Source organism: Heliconius melpomene, chromosome 21 (genome assembly GCF_056956725.1).
Source record: "Heliconius melpomene rosina isolate 202511_hmr_F chromosome 21, ASM5695672v1, whole genome shotgun sequence".
In the NCBI taxonomy this organism is placed as follows: Eukaryota; Metazoa; Arthropoda; class Insecta; order Lepidoptera; family Nymphalidae; genus Heliconius; species Heliconius melpomene.
In genome coordinates this window covers 14324785-14345674 of record NC_140409.1, presented here as the reverse complement: position 1 = coordinate 14345674, position 20890 = coordinate 14324785, and the positions used below count along the sequence as shown (strand labels likewise).

Here is a 20890-nt window from a genome sequence, read left to right as displayed (position 1 = left end):
TCTTAGTTATATACTTTTTTAAGAATATTTTTCCTGAATTGTGACGCAGTTGCACAGTGTCACTTCAATTGTGGGTTCGGTTATCGTCTGGACAAAAATTGCTTAAAGCATATGACTATTTCGATTAGCAATCCCCACTTGGGATCATTATAATTATTTTCGTTTTGTCGCTTTGATCACTGTACAGTCAGCACACAATGTCTCGAAAGCTCGTCGGAAAGGAGCGGAAGGAGCGTTTTGACACTAAGTTCCCCTTGCTAGTACTAAGTACTGCAGGAAAATTATATTTTTTTGATTTTATGTTCTTGCGGTATAATATAAAACTACGTAAAACTTTAATCGTGACAGTTCGATACAATAAAATAATATCGAAGAAATCGAATTTGATGTACAATTCGTGTCACGCTGTAACCCGCACATTGCAGAGTAGGCAAAAGGATCACAGTGTTAATATACAGAAAATTGTGCAGTGACAACTGCACTGCATTTTCGAGACATTGTGTAATGGGGGGCTCAAATCGCTTTGTTCGAGTCCTCGAGTGGAAATCGAACCCACAACCATCGCGTACACACACACACACGCTACAGTTACATGCTGTGCCGCTGCGCCACGACGTTCTTAATACGTTTGTAATCATTATCACCTTTATGCGAAGACTTTAAAATATTATTAAATAAAACAAGAATCAGCTAATTCAATAAAATATATATAATTTTCATTGTCTCAATATAGCCACAACACCTCGTCCTTGCAATAACTGTGAGAAAAGTTTTTATTATTTATGACATGAAATTTATGATTTTTTTTAGCTTCAAAGTGTATCCCGCAGGGTGGGCAGAGGGAAACTAGAAAGATAGTGTTAAAACACGCTGTTTCCATAAAGACACATCCATTCCCCACTATCTGCTGAATTCTGGAGGCGCATTACCTCGTGACCGGAGCGCGGAAATAGCAATACCTATACTCAATTTCCTCGAGTAGGAATTGAACCCACAACTTGTTGCGTGCCACAACGCGCTACGACTGGCCACATCTATACATACGAGTATACTCGTATATATACATCTACACCGTTACTAACGTGGATCGAGTGTTCAACTTGATCCAGTGGTTTCTGAGATTAGCGCCTTCTACCAAACAAACAATTTATACTCCTAATATTAGATAGATAGATAATATTAGTTATGGATTTGGTTTTTAATACATGAAAGTGTAAATGATTCCATTCTCCATTCTCTTGCGCCCATATGCGATATAATTGGGTGGCATAACTCAACGCCGATGTTAAGAAAATCGAGACATGTTTAAATGGTTTTATCGGCTCTGATAAAACAAAGTGCGGTGCTAGGTTGCGCTACTTAATCCATGTCTTCCAATACAGATTATTGTAAAGTAGCAGTTACATTACAAACATTTTTACGCGCTGTACCTCGCATAATAACAGGGTATGCAGAAGTATATTTTTTTTATATAACTGTATATAAAGCAATTTCACGATTTTTTTCCAGTATAGTCAGATAGTCAAAAGCAAGCTAGTATTAAGATACTCCGTCCCCACTTTCCGCAAAATTTTCTAGATGTAGCCTATTTAGTGGTGGAACTCAACGCCGCAGGTCTTCTACCAGAGAAATGAAATTTATTAAATACTAGCGGCCCGATCGCGGTTTCACCCGCGTCAACTATGTTATTATTAATTTCTGTCTCCATGGCTACGTCCTAGTGACTAACGTCTATGCAAAATTTGAGACTCCTAGCATTTGTAGTAACGAAGTTTCATACAAACTTTCAACCCCAAAAACACCCCCTTAGAAGTCGAATATTGCAAATTCCCATCTTAGCGAGCACCTAGGTCCTATTAGTAACTTCTATGCAAAATTTGGGATTCCTAGCACTTGTAGTTTCTGAGATTTCGTGATGAGTGAGTGACCTTTCGATTTTATATATATAGATAGATAATAAGTTCTCCGATTGGAATCGGACCCACGACCGTCGCGTTATAAAGTCTTTAACTGTATATAAGCATGAAAATTTATTTAGCGTTCAATAATAATCAACGAATTTTACTTAGAGGATCCGTCCGTTACTAAGATGATCCTAAGCTGAATTGAACCCAAAACTATCGTGTACTTACAAATATCTCGAGTATTGGGCAAAATTGGAAGACGGAGTGCTTTAACTAGGTTTCCTTTTGAAGTTTTTTTTTTTTTTTCATTTTGACATAATGGCGTCTGGTAGTGCCTGTGGTGCATTTTTATTATTGTCATTGTCTCGGGTAACTGCAAAGTTAAAACCAATCAATTGGCGTAAGAACCATCAAAATCGGTTAATTACTTTGTTCTCTACATAGGAACGTTGACTGATTACATTAACGTCCTTTACGTCGCGCAATCGGATAAAAAAGCATTAATTAAAACCACCACTCTCGTGTACTTACAATTTCGGCATTATAATATATTTTTTTCAACAAAAAATACACAGAATAGAAAGGACGACCTCCGGCCAGTGAGTGAGTGACCAGTGATCGCATTAATGAATCAATTCAATTACCGTCGAAAGGCCACATTGTGTTAAGCAAAGTTTGTTCCTATAAAACAAGGACGAATTGAAATCTCACGTTTTTATAGCGTCACGCTTTATCCCGCATAGCATGGTATGGCAGGGTAAAAAAGTGTTAAAACACTGCGTGTTCTAGCGTAATTGAGCACAGCCCTTTGCCTCATCGGAGCGGGGAAATGAAAATAGTTCATTCGAACCCACAGTTTATACAAACATACCCTCAAGTGCCACAGCGGCGTTTGTGAGTTCAATTCCATTCCGTTTCAGAGAACGAATTATTTTCAATATCTCGCTAGATTCGGCCACTCTACCTACAATGTCTCGAAAGTTGTACAGCACACTAGGTTCCCATTGCTTACCGTGAAATGTTTTTTATATTTAGAAAATATAAATCAGTACTTAGTTATACGCTACGTTACGAATTTGACAACGAATCGCTAATTACTTGAGTGTCCTAGAAAAAGGATAATGATCTACGCTGTTTGGTGCCTCGATATGTTTGTAGGTGCTAAAGTAAAATGTTGTAAGCAAGGTTTAAAGTGATTGTTGAGGCTTGTGGGTTTGATTCCCATTGGGGGTAACGAAATATTTAACATTTCAAATCCAGGCAGAGATGTACCTTTATTAGGCGCAAGCTCTGAAAGATCACCGCTTTCAAGTTAGTGAGTACGCATACTGTCGAACTACATATTATACTACATATCTTTAAAATTTCAGCCTTGCTAAAATGCCGTAGGTCTGACAGCCCCGGGATCTCCGTGCCCTTATTATAGTCTGTATTTACACATACCCTTATTAGGTCATCTGTCCGTTTGTGTCTCGTATTGTATCTTCTTTATATTAACGATCTGCCTTTTTATGTGAAGCACCTATTGATATTGTACTTTTCGCGGATGATACCTCTTTAATATTTAAGGTTGACCGAGACAAAATAAACTATGATGATGTGAATAGTGCATTATCGCATATTATTCGTTGGTTTGATGTTAAATACTAAAAAAACTAAATGCATTGAGTTTGTTTTACCAAATGTTATAAAACATAATTTTAGTCTAATAATTAAAGGAGAAACCTCTTAATGTGTCAAAATTTTGTTCTTAGGTGTTGCTATAACTCAGCTCTGCCGCGTTCGCAATTAAAAAAGTAAGATTTTCATAGTATTTTATCGTATGGAATGCTGCTATGGGGCAGTAAATTCTATTTTTATTCTCCAAATAAATTAAAAGCAAAAAATCATTTTTAGAAAAAGCTTTTATTTCAACGCTCTAAAAAGGAGAAAATAAAATTTGTCTTTGAAATTTTAACTATCAACTCATAACCTCATTGTACACAATTTATATGATCATAAAAGCTTGTAGCGCGATTTACTTGTGTAACTAAACTAGTACTAATTTAATTATGTAAAATCTGCTAAGTTTAAATTTTTAAAGTGTCAATTTAATTAAATATTGATTAACGCTCAAAATAGACCTCAAAGATTTCACCCAAACACACATACATACATTTCAAGTTAAATAAAAGCTTTTAAGCAAGCGATAAGCTTACGATAGGAACGAGAAATAAAGATAAGCTTGTTACACCAAGTTTTCGCCTCCAAAAAGTTAATAAATCCTTTATGGGTCTGAGTATACGTGTATATAATAATTCCGCAGTGTATTCTTAGTTTGCCACTTCCAAAATTTAAAGTATTTGTAAAAAAAATTCTAACAAGTAAAGCTTATTACTCTGTACAAGAATATTTGGAGGATGAACCTGTATGGAATTAATGTCTATTGAATGTAGTGCAGGATAGCTGCCAGCTAATGTTATAGTAAAATATACCATTGACTTTGAAAAGAGCAACTGTTGAGTTTCTTGCCGGCTCTTCTCAGCAGAACTGCTTTCCGAACCGGTGGTAGTTTTTTGTTCATATGTTCATTCGATGATTCAAAAGTGCTTATAATAATAGTTTATTTGAATAAAGAATATTTTGAATTTGAATTTGTAAATCTGTTACGTAAGTATTTTTCTCGAAATCAAGTTGAGGTATCTATCAAGTGGAACTGAATTTCAAATGTCAACATCTACAGTTCTCTTTACGCTTTTTTATATAAAACCATTGCGATCTATTCACGAACGCGATAGTTACATCTTTCAAATCTAATTTAGAGAAATATTTAATTCGTTTTATATGTATACCATTTTATATTACAATTAAAACATATTTAAAAAAATATGTGATGGTGCATAATACTGGGTACTAAAACACGTAAACGAGTGTTAAACGAGTGTACCATACGTAATGAATAATAATTAAATAGTAATAATATACCCGCACTAATTACGTCGCCGTGTAAGCAGCGAGGCAATCATCCCTGCAGCCTGAACTTCACTGATCAAAGGTGGAATCGAAAGTAGTGTTTCCATTAATAACGTGTATTCGTGTGAGGTTGCGGGTTCGATTCCTCTTCATGTATTTTCATTTTCTCGCGCTGCTGACAAGACAAATCCACTTAACACACTAGTTATACCCTCTGCCAGTCAGTGATAATCAGTAGGAACCGAGGGCCAACCACTATGATCTCTGCATTCCTCTTTTGCCTCTCCCACTGTCTTCAACCTCTTCATGCATACTTTCTAAGGGGCCTTATGCTTTCTACGTGACCTTCCTTCAATATCTTTGATACTATGTTTTCGAAGGTCCACCGAGGTTTCCCTCTACCTCTCTTACCGCTCTCTTTACCATTATAAATCTTTTTTGCCATTATTTTATCACTACATCGTTCGACGGTCCCACTCCACCTGAGCATATTCTTCATAGCTAAGCTGACTCCGCATATCCTATGAAGAGATCGCCCAGTATTCACCTTTCTTTCACTCTTCTTCTGTTCGCTGTTCCCACGTATCGCTGTCGTATAACAGCGTCGGTACCAACGCTGCATTATGTACGACCGAACGTGCAGCTGTGGTGACGCGTCATCGATGCAGCTAAGCCACCGTAAACTTTGTTATCTTCTCAGTCTTTGATATTATATTTCAAAATAAGAAATTATTTTCCTTTCTGTTAGACGATACATCGTTTAGTTCCGCCAACACAAAACTTCTAAATATATGAAAACAAAAAATACGGCACTTTATTTACCTTTGTTGTTGCTCTGTGAGGGCAAATCTGTACAATAAGTTGATTGTGTAATAGAGGGTGAGGTAGGCGAGGAGCTCGCGCCATACCAACTTGTACACACTGCCTCGCCACCTGAAGTAAAATAAGAAAAATTATCATTTTGTTCAATAATAATATAATAGAGACCGTCGTTGCGTAGTTGCCACTACGCAAGGGCGTGACAATACTTGCGGCGGTGGTGGGCTCGAGTCACATTCGCGGTAATCAATTATTATTGATAATATTTACATTTGTTCGCTCTGGTAACAAGGCAAAAAGCACGGCGTTGTGCTCCGCCACTCAACACGCAAAGCTTCGAAATCATTCAGCGGAAAGTAGGGTACGGATTGTCTTAATACTACGTTCCCTTATATGATCAAAAAATAATATATTAAAGCTCTGTTACCGTTCCCTGCTCTGGAATACAAATATTCATAAACAAAGCGCGGCGTTCAGTTACGCCACTCCACAAGCAATACGCTAATAATGGGCGGTGCGTGGAGAATCATGTGCCTTATACTGTGCGAGAAAAATTATCTATGCAGCTAAAGTTATAGTGGCACAGTGGAGTGATTTACATCTTCTCTGCTGCTACAAACATATTATACTTCATTTAGTTAATAGCTAACTAATGTTACTTAATAATTAATCAATGACTCCGAGTGATTCCGTAAATATTTTAATTGCGATTACATAAAAACCTGTTTTATAATTTGGAAATAGCATATTTTGGTCAAGGTGTGATGTGATTTAAATGAATTAGAACTTCTATCTTGTATTGGGTTTGTCTTGTACATATGTTTTTACTGAGCAGTTGGCCTCTAAATTAATATTTGTATACATATTCTACACTAATATAATAGCCTCAGGTATTAGACCATTTTATAGAAACAATTAGAAGAAAGCAAATATTTGTGGGTTCGGTTCCCACTCGAGGAAATAAAATATTTAATATTTATACTTCCACCAATCAACACGCAATGCCTTCAGAACTCTTCTAATAGGTTCTGATGTTCCTATCGCGCTATGCGAGAAGCTTAGAAAATATTAAAATGAATATTTTGAAGTGTTTGATTGCAAGTGTACAGAATGGTTGAAAAATATTTTCGTTTCCACGCTCTGATAACACAAAACACTATTGGATTACTATACTCGTTGCTGTAGGTACTTACTTAATAAAGTATGACAAAGTTTTTTATTTTCAATTCAAGTCCTAAGGAAAGTAGGTATATTATAGTAAATGTATATATGGACTCACAACCCACCCTCCCAGCAGAACAGTGTACTCCAAAAGATACGAGTGTTTATGCACATTTTTGTCGCTTATTGTATGAAATTCATTGCACAAGCAAAACCTATGGGACTTCTTTTAATTCCAGTCGATCTGAAACTCTGAAATTTAAACAAGAAGGAATTTATAGGTGTATCGCGAAAACCTTAAAGTTATCACTTAATACATTCATATTTTTCATTCAAAAATTCAACTTTTATACAAAGTTTTTTAAAAATATAAGCATATATTTGTATAAAGAATTTTATTACAATCGTAAAAGTTTCTTGAATTATTTATTTCAAAGAAGTAACTCGACGCTTGCTTTTTTTTTACATTGAGTGGAGCCGTTTTATATTTAACGAAAGTACAAATTTACAAAATTATAGCAGCTATCCGAAGAGTGATCCAAAAGTAAATGAATGTAAATATAATCGATTATTTTTAATGTACACAAAAATAAAAACAAAATGTCTAGTCTAGACTAGTTCAGGAAAAAAATCACGTTTTTCGGAAGCTACATTAATTTAAGTACAAACTGTAAGGGATTGACATCTAAATGGAAAAAAAACTAAGTCAGAGCTGTCGTCAAATACCTCTGCTTGAAAATGAAAAATGTGTATATAAGACACACACAGCAGCTTCGTGGAGACATTGGGGATTCCCCTACAAGTTCCATAGTCACACATTGGTCCAGAGAGTTTAAGCTGGGAAGAATATTGACAGAAGAAGCACATCGTGGTCTTCTATGGAAGTATTCAAAGAATCCTTGCGAACAAATCGCACATGAGGACTCCGCGACTTCGATGCCGATAATGTTAATCGAAATGAAAAGAAGAAACGTGTCGACATTTCATGACATCTGGATCCACCACTTTGATCCCAAGACTAATCCACAATGGATGTCAAGGAAACTCTGTCTACTTCTTTGAATACTTTAAGAATGATTTTCCAGCGCAAGTGAAGAGGGCCCATTATAGCGTAAGCTGCATACTTGTATTTCCACGAATAAAGAGTCGGGCAAAGATGTCCGAGCAAGCAGTTCTAGGGACCGGAGCGAAGTAATTACACAATAGTTTTTTACAAAACGTAGGTGTGGGTGTGTTACTAGCATTGAATTGTTATTAAAGTCGTTGTTGAAATATATACCTACCAACATAAGCATTTTTATTGTTTTATTTAAGTACCCTATGATAATCATTGGAATAGTCTAACGTAATGTTTTTTTTTAAATATAAACACTACACACACTATAATTAAAAAAAAAATTTTTCAGCTTCACGCTGTGTGCTGCACACAGCATGCGCCTACGCAGAACCTTGAGTTAAAACACTCCGTTCCCCACTTTCTGCTGAATTTTGGAGGCATTGCGTGTTGAGTCGCGGAACTTAACGCCGCGCTTTGCCTCGACACCAGAGCGAAGAAATGAAAATATAAATTTAAATAAATATTAATAAATACTAAAAAATATTTTCCAAACCAAGATCTAAAAGCTCTGAGGACAGCCTGTACAGCGGTAGCGGTCGCTACTTGTTACTCAAGTTGTTAGTTGTGATTGCCGCACAAGAAATGATCAGTTGTTAATTTAACTGTACATTTCAATAAAAAATGTTTAGGTAGATTTATAGCAGAGTAAACATATGGAAACATAGGGATGATGTAGAGCCGATAGTGAGATAAACCTTTCAAACTTACAAATTATACGATGACGTATGTGTACACATATATATATGTATAACTAATATATGACAATTAGCATGACAGTTTGTTGGTCCACAGCAAATAAGACGACTTGGATTCTATACACAGATGACTCGTGTTTGGAAGGACAAGGATGTTTGACATAATTTTTATAAGAGTATAAGACTAGCATTAAACCTGCGGCTTCGTACCCGTTTCGTACGGAGCAAGGTAGGCAGGTGAGGTGAGTAAGCTTGTAACTTCTTATTTTGAATAAAATAATTTGAGTTTGAGTTTGAACCCAGTGTTAAGACACTACGTTCTCCATTTTCCTCAACTTGTCACGTTTACGGTCACACGCTTGTGCACCTGCGCCACGACTGGCCTCAATTTCCCCTCGGTCCCGTTGTCAAATATAAATAACTAATAGTGGTGTATGACACATGACACATTCTTAAAGTCTGGTAACTTTCACTACAAATATAATTATTATGTAATAAAGTCTAGTCTTCCTTGATACATAATTTACAGATTTGAACTACTTATTGGCCTTCACAGTCAGACGCTGCACCACCGCGCCATGACGACTGTACATATGATACCAGGAAAAAATAAATTAATAACAAATATAAAGATTATAACTCTTATAGCAGGAAAAAATATTTTTAAAAGGTCCGATAGTATCCTGCCAACCGATGGTTCCTTACCAATTGAATTTGAATTTGAAACATATCATATTTTTTAGTTTTTTTTTAGTTTACACTTGCTTAGAGCAGGACAGGGAGAACCTGAAAACCTATTGTTAAGACACTTCCGCCCCCCACTGTTCAATTTGCAAGATTCGACTTCTAAGGGGTTGTTTTTGGGGTTGAAAGTTTGTATGAAACTTCGTTACTACAAATGCTAGGAGTCTCAAATTTTGCATGGACGTTACTTATAGGACGTAGGTGCTCATGGAGACAGAAATTAATAATAACGTAATTCACGCATGCGAAGCCGCGGGCGGGCCGCTAGTAAGGTAAAATTAATAAGGAACGGATGATCTAAAATTATGAAATTTGGCATCTACAATCGACAAATGGCAATCTACAGGTAATACTAAATAAAAAATAAAAAAGCCTTTTATTGACCGTTGCCTTAATTCTAATTTATAATAAATATTTACTTAGTTCTAATTTATAATAAATATTTACTTAATTCTAATATATAATAAATATTTACAAGAATTTATTTAATCTAATGTTCTTATCTCTTCTAAATATAGTATTAGGCAAGGTCCCCAGGCTGGGTATAGGCCTCCTCCAAATATGTCCACTTTTCCCTATCCTGTGCTATTTGCTTCCAATTGGAGCCAGCGGTTTTTATTATGTCGTCTTCCCACCGTGTACATGGTCTTCCTCTGCCCCTTTTTCCTGTTGGGCCTCTCCATATGGTCGTTTTGTGAGCCCATCTATCATCTCTAAGCCTGGCTACGTGGCCTGCCCATTTCCATTTTAGCCTTTTAGAGTAGCTTAAAGCGTCAGTAGCCTTTGTTATAGCTCTTATTTTTCTGCACTGAATTTTGTCAAGTTTTTTTAGTTTGAGGTGATTTTTCGTTTCACACTTGCCATGAATTTCCACGTTTGGCATCCGTATGTCAAACACGGTAGTAGGCTGGAGTTCATGACTTTAGTTTTGAGCTTCGTAGGCATATTACTCTTGAAGATTTTCTTCAAACTCCAGAATTTATTCCATGTCTTTTGTATTCTTCTATCAATTTCCATTTCATTGTTTTCTTTTTCGAAGCTGATTGTTTTTCCTAAGTAGATATAATTATTGGCATACTCTAGTGGGTTCCCATCTATGTTTATTTGTTTTTTAAAGCTGTTTGTCATTAACCTTGTCTTAGTGGGATTGATTTCAAGTCCTATATTGGCGCTAGCTACTTGCAAAGTTTCAATCATGTGTTGCAGTTGTGAACTTGTCTCTGATAATATTACTATGTCATCTGCGAATCGTAAATGACTTAAGATCTTTCCTTGTATATTTATGCCAAAATTTGTCCAGTTTAGCTTGTTAAAGATAGCTTCTAATATGGCTATAAATATTGTTGGGGATAAAGGATCGCCCTGTCTTACCCCCCTCATTATGGAGAACCCTGGGCCCAGTCTATCTAGTTTTATCCTACCGATGTAATTACAGTATAAATTTTTGATAACATTTATATATACTTCGCAGGTAATACTAGTTCAGGAAAAATCTATTAATTTGTGGGTAAATCTTAAAAAATTATAGCCTTAAAAGGGAGGCAAATATCAAATTAAATGGCTCAAATGTTGACAAAGCCACAACTATGAATTTCAGAAAAATGTCGAGATATCCAATTTTTGCACGATGCCCTAAGTGGGCGATCCCGACTCGCGGTTGTCCGATTTTTTTGTATTTTATAATTTGACAATTATAGCACCATAGGTTTATTTACGCGGCGTATTCCAAACAAAACGCGGCATAAACGGTGCATAAAGACTCGTACCTATAACGTGTATTTGTAACGCTATAACACAATTGCGTTGACATTTATGTACAAGCTTAATTTTTCTATACTCCAACGAAAGATAGATTTGAATAATTGATATTAATTTTAGCTTGACACCACCATGCGATCTTGAGAAAGACGGACAGACATACAAACAGACGTATAACAAAGTGATCCTATAAAGGTTTTGTTTTTTTTTTTGACACGGAACCCTAAAAAAAGTATCCAAATCTATGCATTATTTGATAAATGTTAAAAAAATGAGTTCACCCGGATATAGAAACTTGTTTCATTTAACAAACGGGTTTTTAAGTTATAGCGCGGATTTGTGATGTTCTTATTAAATTTAAGGTTATTGTAGGTTCGATTTTTACTCGAAAGAATGAATGATTTCCATATTTTGACTCTGATAGACAAAATGTAGCGTTAAGTTTCGCTACTCAACCTACAGTGTCTAATTCGAATTGTACGAGGAGAACGAAGTGTTTTAACATTATGTACGAGTGCCTGCCATGCTACATGAGGATAATGCGAGAATCTGCATAGTACCTACTTAAATATTAATTACGTATGGTATGCGGGTACTAATCCCTTCGAAGGGAATGTTTAAATAACAAAATGATATATAATGTTCTAGTTTATCTCGGGAAGAAGAAATTATATTTAACTAAGTCCGAATTAACTTAGCCATGTGTTGTGAATAAAATGCAAAATAGTAATTGACTCTACCGCTTCACTTGACTTCGTTGGAAAAATTGTAATTTATCTTCACGCTTATAGCAGGAAAGGCGCAGGGAACCTAATGTTAATGAACCTCTCATTTTCAAGATATTGCGTGTTGGGTGGCGGAATTTAACACCCTGCTTTATCTTTTTTGCTAATGAAAGATATGAAAATAATTCATTACCCCGTGTGGTGATCGACCTACAACTGTCACGTTAACAGTCGGACGACGTGCCGCCGTGTCACGGTGGCCTCAATTTATCTAATCTTATTCTTATATTCAAAACAATTAGTATTGTGTCATTGTTAGCAACGCCGCTTGTGAAGTGGGCGTTAATAGCAGCGATACAGTTTTAGACTAATGCGGTCTGACTCTGCCTACCTTCTCCTACAAAATTGCCTTTAAATAAAAACCGATCAAATGTGAATTAGATTCGCCCGCTGAGGGTTCCGTACCAATTTCTTGTTCAACAGGAACCAACAGGAACGGCACTTTTACTCTTTGACAACTTAACTATGAAATATACTAGATTAATATGTTAGTTGTGTTTTTCTTCTATGCGTTCTTATAAATTTTAACTTTTCGGTTATTTTTTATATAAGTTCTCACTTCTTGCTTCTTTTCATAATTCTAGGTCTCCGAGAGGTATCCCATAGGTTTTGATTACGAAAGGAATGTCATACAAAACCGACGCATAAGTACTCCCTTTAATGGCTTTGACTTGGAAGCTTAATTTTTTCTAAGCTGAATAGGACTTGGATATTTGATAAAAATTGTCTTGACAGGCGGACAGGTATACAAAGACATAGACAAACAGACAACTAAACAAGTTATCCTATAAGGATTCCGTCTTTTCTTTTGAGTTGAGGAATCTTAAAGATAAATAAATGTATCTTATGCATGGGCTGTGCCGGGCTATATTAAGGATTTGTACCTATGCTATACTTATTATTAGAATTGTTTGCGCATTAATTTCTAAGAAATAAAGGTCATATAAAAATATTTTTTGTTTTACTTGATAAATTGTCTAAGTTCTATCAAAAGCAGCTCAGTAGTTTTTAATATATGATTATCCACGCATACCTGAACTGAAGGGAACCCATATCTATAATATAATTATGTGAATACTTAAAAACCTAGGTAATTGACAGGTATTGGAAGTAAGTTTAACACTTTAAAATGATTTTTTTTAAGTTACAAATAAGTGGCGCACAGTTCAGTTGTAACCAGTTTGCTTTGTGTAGTTTGTACATCGATGCGTGTCCAAATGCGAAGAGGTTTTTAATTGAAATTTTACATTTGTCGCCCTCAGGCCCAGGTGGATAGTGACTGTATATAATATGACGTCGTTGTTGTGTTCTGGGTTCGATGGACGCACGGAGGAATGGTTCCACGTCTCGTAGACAAAAAAGTGGGAAATGGAATACCTTAACAATAGGGTTTTCCTGTCTACCCTGCAGGTGCTAAAAGTGAGGTGAGTCCCACAAACATATGTAGGTATGTCTCTCGGTGCTTGACAAAGGGACAGAGAATGGAGAACGTTATTATTACGCACCTGACTACGCCTCTCTTTTTCCCACAAGAAAACGCAGAAAACGCTCTAAAACAAGAAAAATCCAAACAAAACAACCTTATTCTAGAGAAACGGCATAAAAGTAGAGTAATTTCCCAATGCCGCATTCTCACCTTAAACTTCACGCGTCGATACGTTTACTATTAAAATATTCCTTATTTAGTCAAACTACGTCCAGTTTCCATACATCCGCCATTGACACGGGGCCCTAATAGTACTATAGTTGCTACTGCAGCAGTACTACTACTAGCATACGGGTACTCGAACTCGAATGTGTACGAGTATATGAGATCTGCATTTGTTTTTAGTGTTGTCTGTGTCGCTCGCTCACGCGATCTCGTACAGATGTCAATCTGAAATTAATTTTATTATATCCATACCAGGTCTACAGTCCCTTGGAGTATAGAAAATATGTTTTTAAAATATGAAATATATGCTTTTTGTGCTGCTGTTCCTTTATTTTCTAGGTGAAAAAAAAACTACGTCAAAACTAACCAAGTTCACAATGATAACATCAATAGAACTGTTATAAATTTTATTACATATTTCTGGAATTTAAGAATTAATATCCAGTTCGTAGCCTATATTAAGTAGAAAATAGAAATGAAAATACCATTATAGTTAAAAATATTGAAATAATTGGATGAAGGTACGCGCCTCGTGTCTGTGCCAGTGTTTGCTTAACAAATATATCCTATCCTATCCTATATCTTATAAAACAAAGTCGCTTTTCGTGTCTGTCTGAACTTTCTAACTCTTCTTCTTCTAAACCACCCAACGGATTTTTATGCGGTTTTTACCATTAGGTCGAGTATTTCTCAGGGAAGGTTTATATATAGTTTATTATTTGTACATTCTTATGTAAATTAACATAAATACGATAAATGTGTCTAAAGTCCTACCCGTTGAGACACTTTCGCGCATGCGCTGCTCTGATAGTAAGTACTACATGTAAATAATGTACTGGAGTATTGTTCCTCTTAATAAGATCTACAAAAAAGTCCGCGAGAGCATATTTTTAACTTTTAAGGATAACGTGTAGTGATCATATTTCTGTCTAAAAATAGTAATTTCTATATATTTTTTATTGTGAGGGATATTTTTCCATAATGGTATTAATCCTTATCCTTTAAAATACTTTATTAAATTTCTACGTTAAACGAAGATAAAATTTGCTTTTTAAACTATTTCGAAATTGCGAATAGTTTTAGAGAAAAACGCATTTAATTATTGACACATCACGCCGTTCACACATCAGCTGTATCGAGTCAAGTTTCACTTATCCCTTACTCTCAGCATATAAATAAGTATATTAGTTACGTTGGCTATTTAATGTAGATCAAAACTGTCTTTTACTGTTTTTCATTTTAATAAGTACTCTAGAAGTTATTACAATATCAAAACGTCTTTGCTGCGAAACGCGCCCCGCGACGTTTTGCTTATACAAGCGCGTCATGAGGAGTCATCGGTGGTTCAGTGGTAGAATGCTCGCCTGCCACGCGAGCGGCCCGGGTTCGATTCCTGGCCGATGCATTCTCTTTAATTTTCCTCACAGGCAGCCACGTAGTGCTTGCTTTTCATCAGGGACAGAATACCCTCTTCAGCATTAACCACAAGCTCGAAAAAAAAACCCGCCCGCTATAGAGGCATAGCAACAAGATTTAGATGCGTTTGCACGTATTGGATAATTGGAGTTGAATGTATTATTTCAGCGCGATATATTTGGTTTCACATTTTTTGTAGTAGTTATTAGTAGGTAGGCTTTTGTTTATAATTTCTTCCGTTTAAAAATAGTCATTTAAATATATTTTAATAAGTACCTGAAAAGATTAGTAGCACAGATTTTAAATTACGGTACCTACTAAAAAATCCTTGCTGTGTAAAACAATTGGAAAATCCTTATTAAAACTACGAAAATGCGGGTTGCATTAGGGTTAAATTAATTTTCACATTATGCTTTGCAAACATACATTATATGAATAATCCAGTAGTAAAAGCGGGCGAAGCCGCAAGGGGGTCGCTAGTTAAGAAATATTACACAGCTAATTAGTTATGTAGTTTCAGGTGGACCTAATAAAAGTGTAAATCAATATAATAATAATTCTTAGAAGACTTATAGGATAATTTTATATTAAGGAAAATAAATATTTGATGACTAAGGCAATACCTTAAGTAACATTAAGCTATTTTTTTCAACTTCACACTGTTAAGAATGTACGCGTACGTACGCACTGCAGAATTATCGACATATTGCGTATTGATTGGCAAAGCACAACGCCGCACTTTTTCTTGTTACCAAAGCAAGGAAATAGAAATAATTAAGGCCCTGAGTGGGAATCGAACCCATACAAGTACATCTCATAATAAATAAATTAAATATATTACAAAGTTGAAAAAATGATAATTATACATTCGTGCTATACGCACAAGTAATGGCATAAAAAGTGTTTACCTAATAAGACTTCAATATAGCACAATGCTAGTTGTTACTTAACACAAGTGTATCCTGCATATAGCGAGGCGGGCAGAGGGCGGGCAGAGGGCGGGCGGGTGTGTAACGGAATTGTACTGCACAATCGAGAATGTTTATTCTTTATTTTCATTTTGGACTTCAAACTTAAATACACACAAAAAAAGAAAGCTTGCGACACTTTTGTGCTTATAATAAAAAAATACTTTCTCTTATCGACGCTGTGATCTACATAAATAGTTGATGCAAAACTTATTTGCAATTATACATTTTTTTTGAAGCCTTAGAATAATTTTGATTTTGTTAAAAATAAATATTGGAGAAAAAATAAAGAACCTCCTTTTTCATTATGGTGATGCACCTTCTATACAATGCGGAGGTTATCCAACTCAAACCATTCGCTCAATTTTCGAGATTGCTCGTTTAGTCTACCCGACGTGGACCGGAAAATAAAAATAACTAATAACAATGTTTTCGTTCCCCTGAGTGGGAATTGAAGCCGCAATCGTCGCGTTTCAAGTCAGACAGTGCCACAGACCCACTGCGCCACGCCGGCGTCAATATATATAATTTTTATGGATTAATTACAAACTGGCCTTAGACAGGTTCTCATTACGTACTCGTATTGATATAGGACTGCTGTTTACCGTTCAGTTCAGTTAGTCATTGAAAATTAGTAAATACCTACTCGCGTGTGGACTAGCGGTATACGAGTATACCTACAGTCTACCTACTCGCATAGTGTCTAAAAACATAACTGTACCTGCAAATTGTTTTTTCAGGACTTTCACATATTTTATTATATTATTATTTTGTTAGCTGCACGCTATAGCCCGAAAACAACAGGGCTAGGATCGACAACCCTGTGTTAAAAAGTTGAATGGTGGAACTTCACGCCGCGTTTTTATGACGAAGTGGATGGCGAGAGTTCCCCAGTGGGATGGAAGTAAAACAAGCGTTATGCAACTTTGTTTATATTCCAGGTTTGGGAGGTTAAAAATTTGTGAACATCGTACAATGGAAACACGCTATTTTATACTCTTTTTAAAATACAATTACTCACTTTTACAATTTATATTTGAACACGTTCCATTTCTTGATATCAATTAATTATACTTAAAAATAACAAAAGTACTATACTTTATATGCTAAAACAATTATTATTAATAATTATATTTTATTAAATAATCATTATGTATATAATAATTATAATTATAAATTAATATTGTTAATTAAATCATATTATATTGAAGTACAAGACAAGACAATATAAGTATTATACTAAATAGCGGGTGGTGTAATGCGAGGTATCATATTATCTGTTGCACTTTGTTTTGTTACCAGAGCAAGGAGATGAAAATATTAAATATTTCATTTCCGCGACTGGGAATCGAACCTACACATTTACAGTCACACGTTGTGCCACTGTGCCACATGATATTAATTAAAAGTGATAAGTGATAAAATAAGGGTTATGTATGACACATGTCATTAGTTCCTGAAATTGGTTGGTATAGATATTAACTATTGATTTTGATGTAAGTATTTAAAATTATATATTTTTGAATGCAAAATATTAAATATTTTGTTTCGTTCAGTTGGAATCGAATCCACTACCGGCCCGTTTACAGTCCCACGCTTTTGCTTCTGTATGACACTGGCCTCTAATTATTAAAATGACATAAAAATATAAAATTGTAACACGCTGCATTCCGCGTATAGCAGGCTAGTCAAGGAAACTTCTCGTTAAAACAATTCGTTCTCCACGAAGCGCACAATTTCCGAGACATTGCACGTCGACACTTCCGAGACATTGAAAGACGAAAATCAACGCCGCCCTCTATCTTATAAACAGTGCGACGAAATTAAAATAATTCATTCCCCAATTGAGAATCGAAATAACGACCATCGCGTTTACAGACTACCTTACCATTTATATATTATAATTAAATGACATTTAATTAAAGTATTTAACGTGAGCGATACGTATCGATACGTAAGCGCCATGAGCCAACTTTCGCCACATTTCGCCGTTGTCGCGGCCAGAGAGAGACATTGAAATAATATTACAAATTGCATTCATCACAACCAAGGCCATCTTACACTAGGACTAGCAGCCCGTTCTTCAACATCGAATATAAACATTCAAGAACAAACACAAGCGTCATAATGCATATATTAAATAAAGATATATTAAATGTATAAAACAGCTGTTTTACAGGCGTGACGCGAGCGGGGTCAGCTACGAGTATAACACTACTACACTACAGTACTCACTTGCACAGTATTCGCCAGAAGCAGCCGAAGCTGCTGCCGTTGGGCACCTCGCCCGCGTACGAGATAGTCATCTTTGATCACACACACACTAATTTATTAATCTTTAGCGCCACTTCTACGAACATTACATGTTTAATAAGTATTTTTTTTGAGCGTTTTTTTTTTCTTTGTTTTGTTAATAAGTAGTATAATGGGTACGGTCGCAGTCGGCGTCGCGGCAGGCACTGGCCCCGCGCCCGCGCACTGTTTACTGATGCCGTGATGCGTGAACAGTAAAGGAGGCTCTATTCTTAATAGTACCAAAGTATGGGGCTAGATGGCGTTGGCCGCTAAAAGCCTTTTAAATAGCTGATTTCACGATTTTTTGAGATTTTTTACCAGCTGGCCCGTGTGGCTACGCCTGCTTGAAATATACAAATGTTTATTTAAGAAAAAACCGACCAAGCTCAAGTCAGACTCGCTCACAGAGGGTTCTGTACCAATTTCAGGATTGTACTTGGAAAATACCTGAGATTTTGATGATGCGACGAATAAAATTAACAAACAAGTTTGAGTACATATACCTACACTTATTCAGTAGAAAATGAACTAATAAATGACTTATACATTTATACTTTTCATAGTTTTTTCTTTATTTGTATTATAAGAACTTCATCATAACTTTCATAACTCATGATCTCATGCTCATATCTTTTGACTGCGTTGTACGAGAAGCTCAAAGGACCTTAAACCTGAATATCTAATGTTAATTTCAGATTACAAGAAAGTGATCCTATAAAAGTTCCTTCTTTTCTTTTCAGATATACAAAACTTTAAGGCTGGATTAATTATTTTAGTTTGGTTATGCATCAAATATAACTTAACATAAATCATAACTTAAGCGTTTTGAAAATTGATTTAATTTTCGTATTTAATAGAGAAATCTTTATTTATATCACATCTATCTAGGTAAATCACTTCCTGTGATGGGGATCGAACCCACAACCAGTCGCGTGTGTCGCGTGTAGTCATACTTAGTGCCCCCTGCGCCACGACTGGCTGGCTGACGAATGTTCATAAATTATAATACATTTCCCCAAGTGGGAACTGAATCCACAACGATCGTATTTGAAGTCACTCGCTGATGCCAGCGTCAGCTAAGCTAAAGTCAGGTGGCCTTGAAAATATCTCTAGGTACGCTAATGCCAATATTCATTCCAATGACCCGTCTGGGATCCTTCACCTGAGGATGGAACATAGAGCGGTCACATATGCATACTTTTTTTATAGCGTAATCATCTGTCTTTCTAAGATTTCTTTAGATCTTCTATTCCTGATCAAATCCGCAATAATTTACTAGTGTCGCTTCCGAACTACGTTCTAGAAATAAATTGATCATATAGGACTACTAGCGACCCCCTTGCGGCTTCGCCCGCTTTTACTACTGGATTATTCATATAATGTATGTTTGCAAAGCATAATGTGAAAATTAATTTAACCCTAATGCAACCCGCATTTTCGTAGTTTTAATAAGGATTTTCCAATTGTTTTACACAGCAAGGATTTTTTAGTAGGTACCGTAATTTAAAATCTGTGCTACTAATCTTTTCAAGTACTTATTAAAATATATTTAAATGACTATTTTTAAACGGAAGAAATTATAAACAAAAGCCTACCTACTAATAACTACTACAAAAAATGTGAAACCAAATATATCGCGCTGAAATAATACATTCAACTCCAATTATCCAATACGTGCAAACGCATCTAAATCTTGTTGCTATGCCTCTATAGCGGGCGGGTTTTTTTTTCGAGCTTGTGGTTAATGCTGAAGAGGGTATTCTGTCCCTGATGAAAAGCAAGCACTACGTGGCTGCCTGTGAGGAAAATTAAAGAGAATGCATCGGCCAGGAATCGAACCCGGGCCGCTCGCGTGGCAGGCGAGCATTCTACCACTGAACCACCGATGACTCCTCATGACGCGCTTGTATAAGCAAAACGTCGCGGGGCGCGTTTCGCAGCAAAGACGTTTTGATATTGTAATAACTTCTAGAGTACTTATTAAAATGAAAAACAGTAAAAGACAGTTTTGATCTACATTAAATAGCCAACGTAACTAATATACTTATTTATATGCTGAGAGTAAGGGATAAGTGAAACTTGACTCGATACAGCTGATGTGTGAACGGCGTGATGTGTCAATAATTAAATGCGTTTTTCTCTAAAACTATTCGCAATTTCGAAATAGTTTAAAAAGCAAATTTTATCTTCGTTTAACGTAGAAATTTAATAAAGTATTTTAAAGGATAAGGATTAATACCATTATGGAAAAATATCCCTCACAATAAAAAATATATAGAAATTACTATTTTTAGACAGAAATATGATCACTACACGTTATCCTTAAGTTAAAAATATGCTCTCGCGGACTTTTTTGTAGATCTTATTAAGAGGAACAATACTCCAGTACATTATTTACATGTAGTACTTACTATCAGAGCAGCGCATGCGCGAAAGTGTCTCAACGGGTAGGACTTTAGACACATTTATCGTATTTATGTTAATTTACATAAGAATGTACAAATAATAAACTATATATAAACCTTCCCTGAGAAATACTCGACCTAATGGTAAAAACCGCATAAAAATCCGTTGGGTGGTTTAGAAGAAGAAGAGTTAGAAAGTTCAGACAGACACGAAAAGCGA

At 35.7% G+C, this 20890-nt stretch overlaps 1 protein-coding gene and 1 long non-coding RNA gene across 2 annotated transcripts in view; both read right to left on the bottom strand.

Moving 5' to 3' along the window:
- The window catches only part of Best2 (bestrophin 2), a 49770-nt gene extending 31315 nt beyond the window's left edge, over window positions 1-18455 (bottom strand). Inside the window, exons 1-2 of the mRNA XM_085206068.1 lie at window positions 18206-18455; window positions 5679-5789 (exon numbers count right to left, since the gene is read on the bottom strand). Coding sequence (XP_085062194.1) covers window positions 5679-5789; window positions 18206-18276 — 182 coding nt within the window. The 5' untranslated portion in view covers window positions 18277-18455. The remainder of the gene's footprint in view (window positions 1-5678; window positions 5790-18205) is intronic.
- The window catches only part of LOC146527379 (uncharacterized), a 76953-nt gene that overhangs the window by 31315 nt on the left and 24748 nt on the right, over window positions 1-20890 (bottom strand). The window lies entirely within an intron of this gene.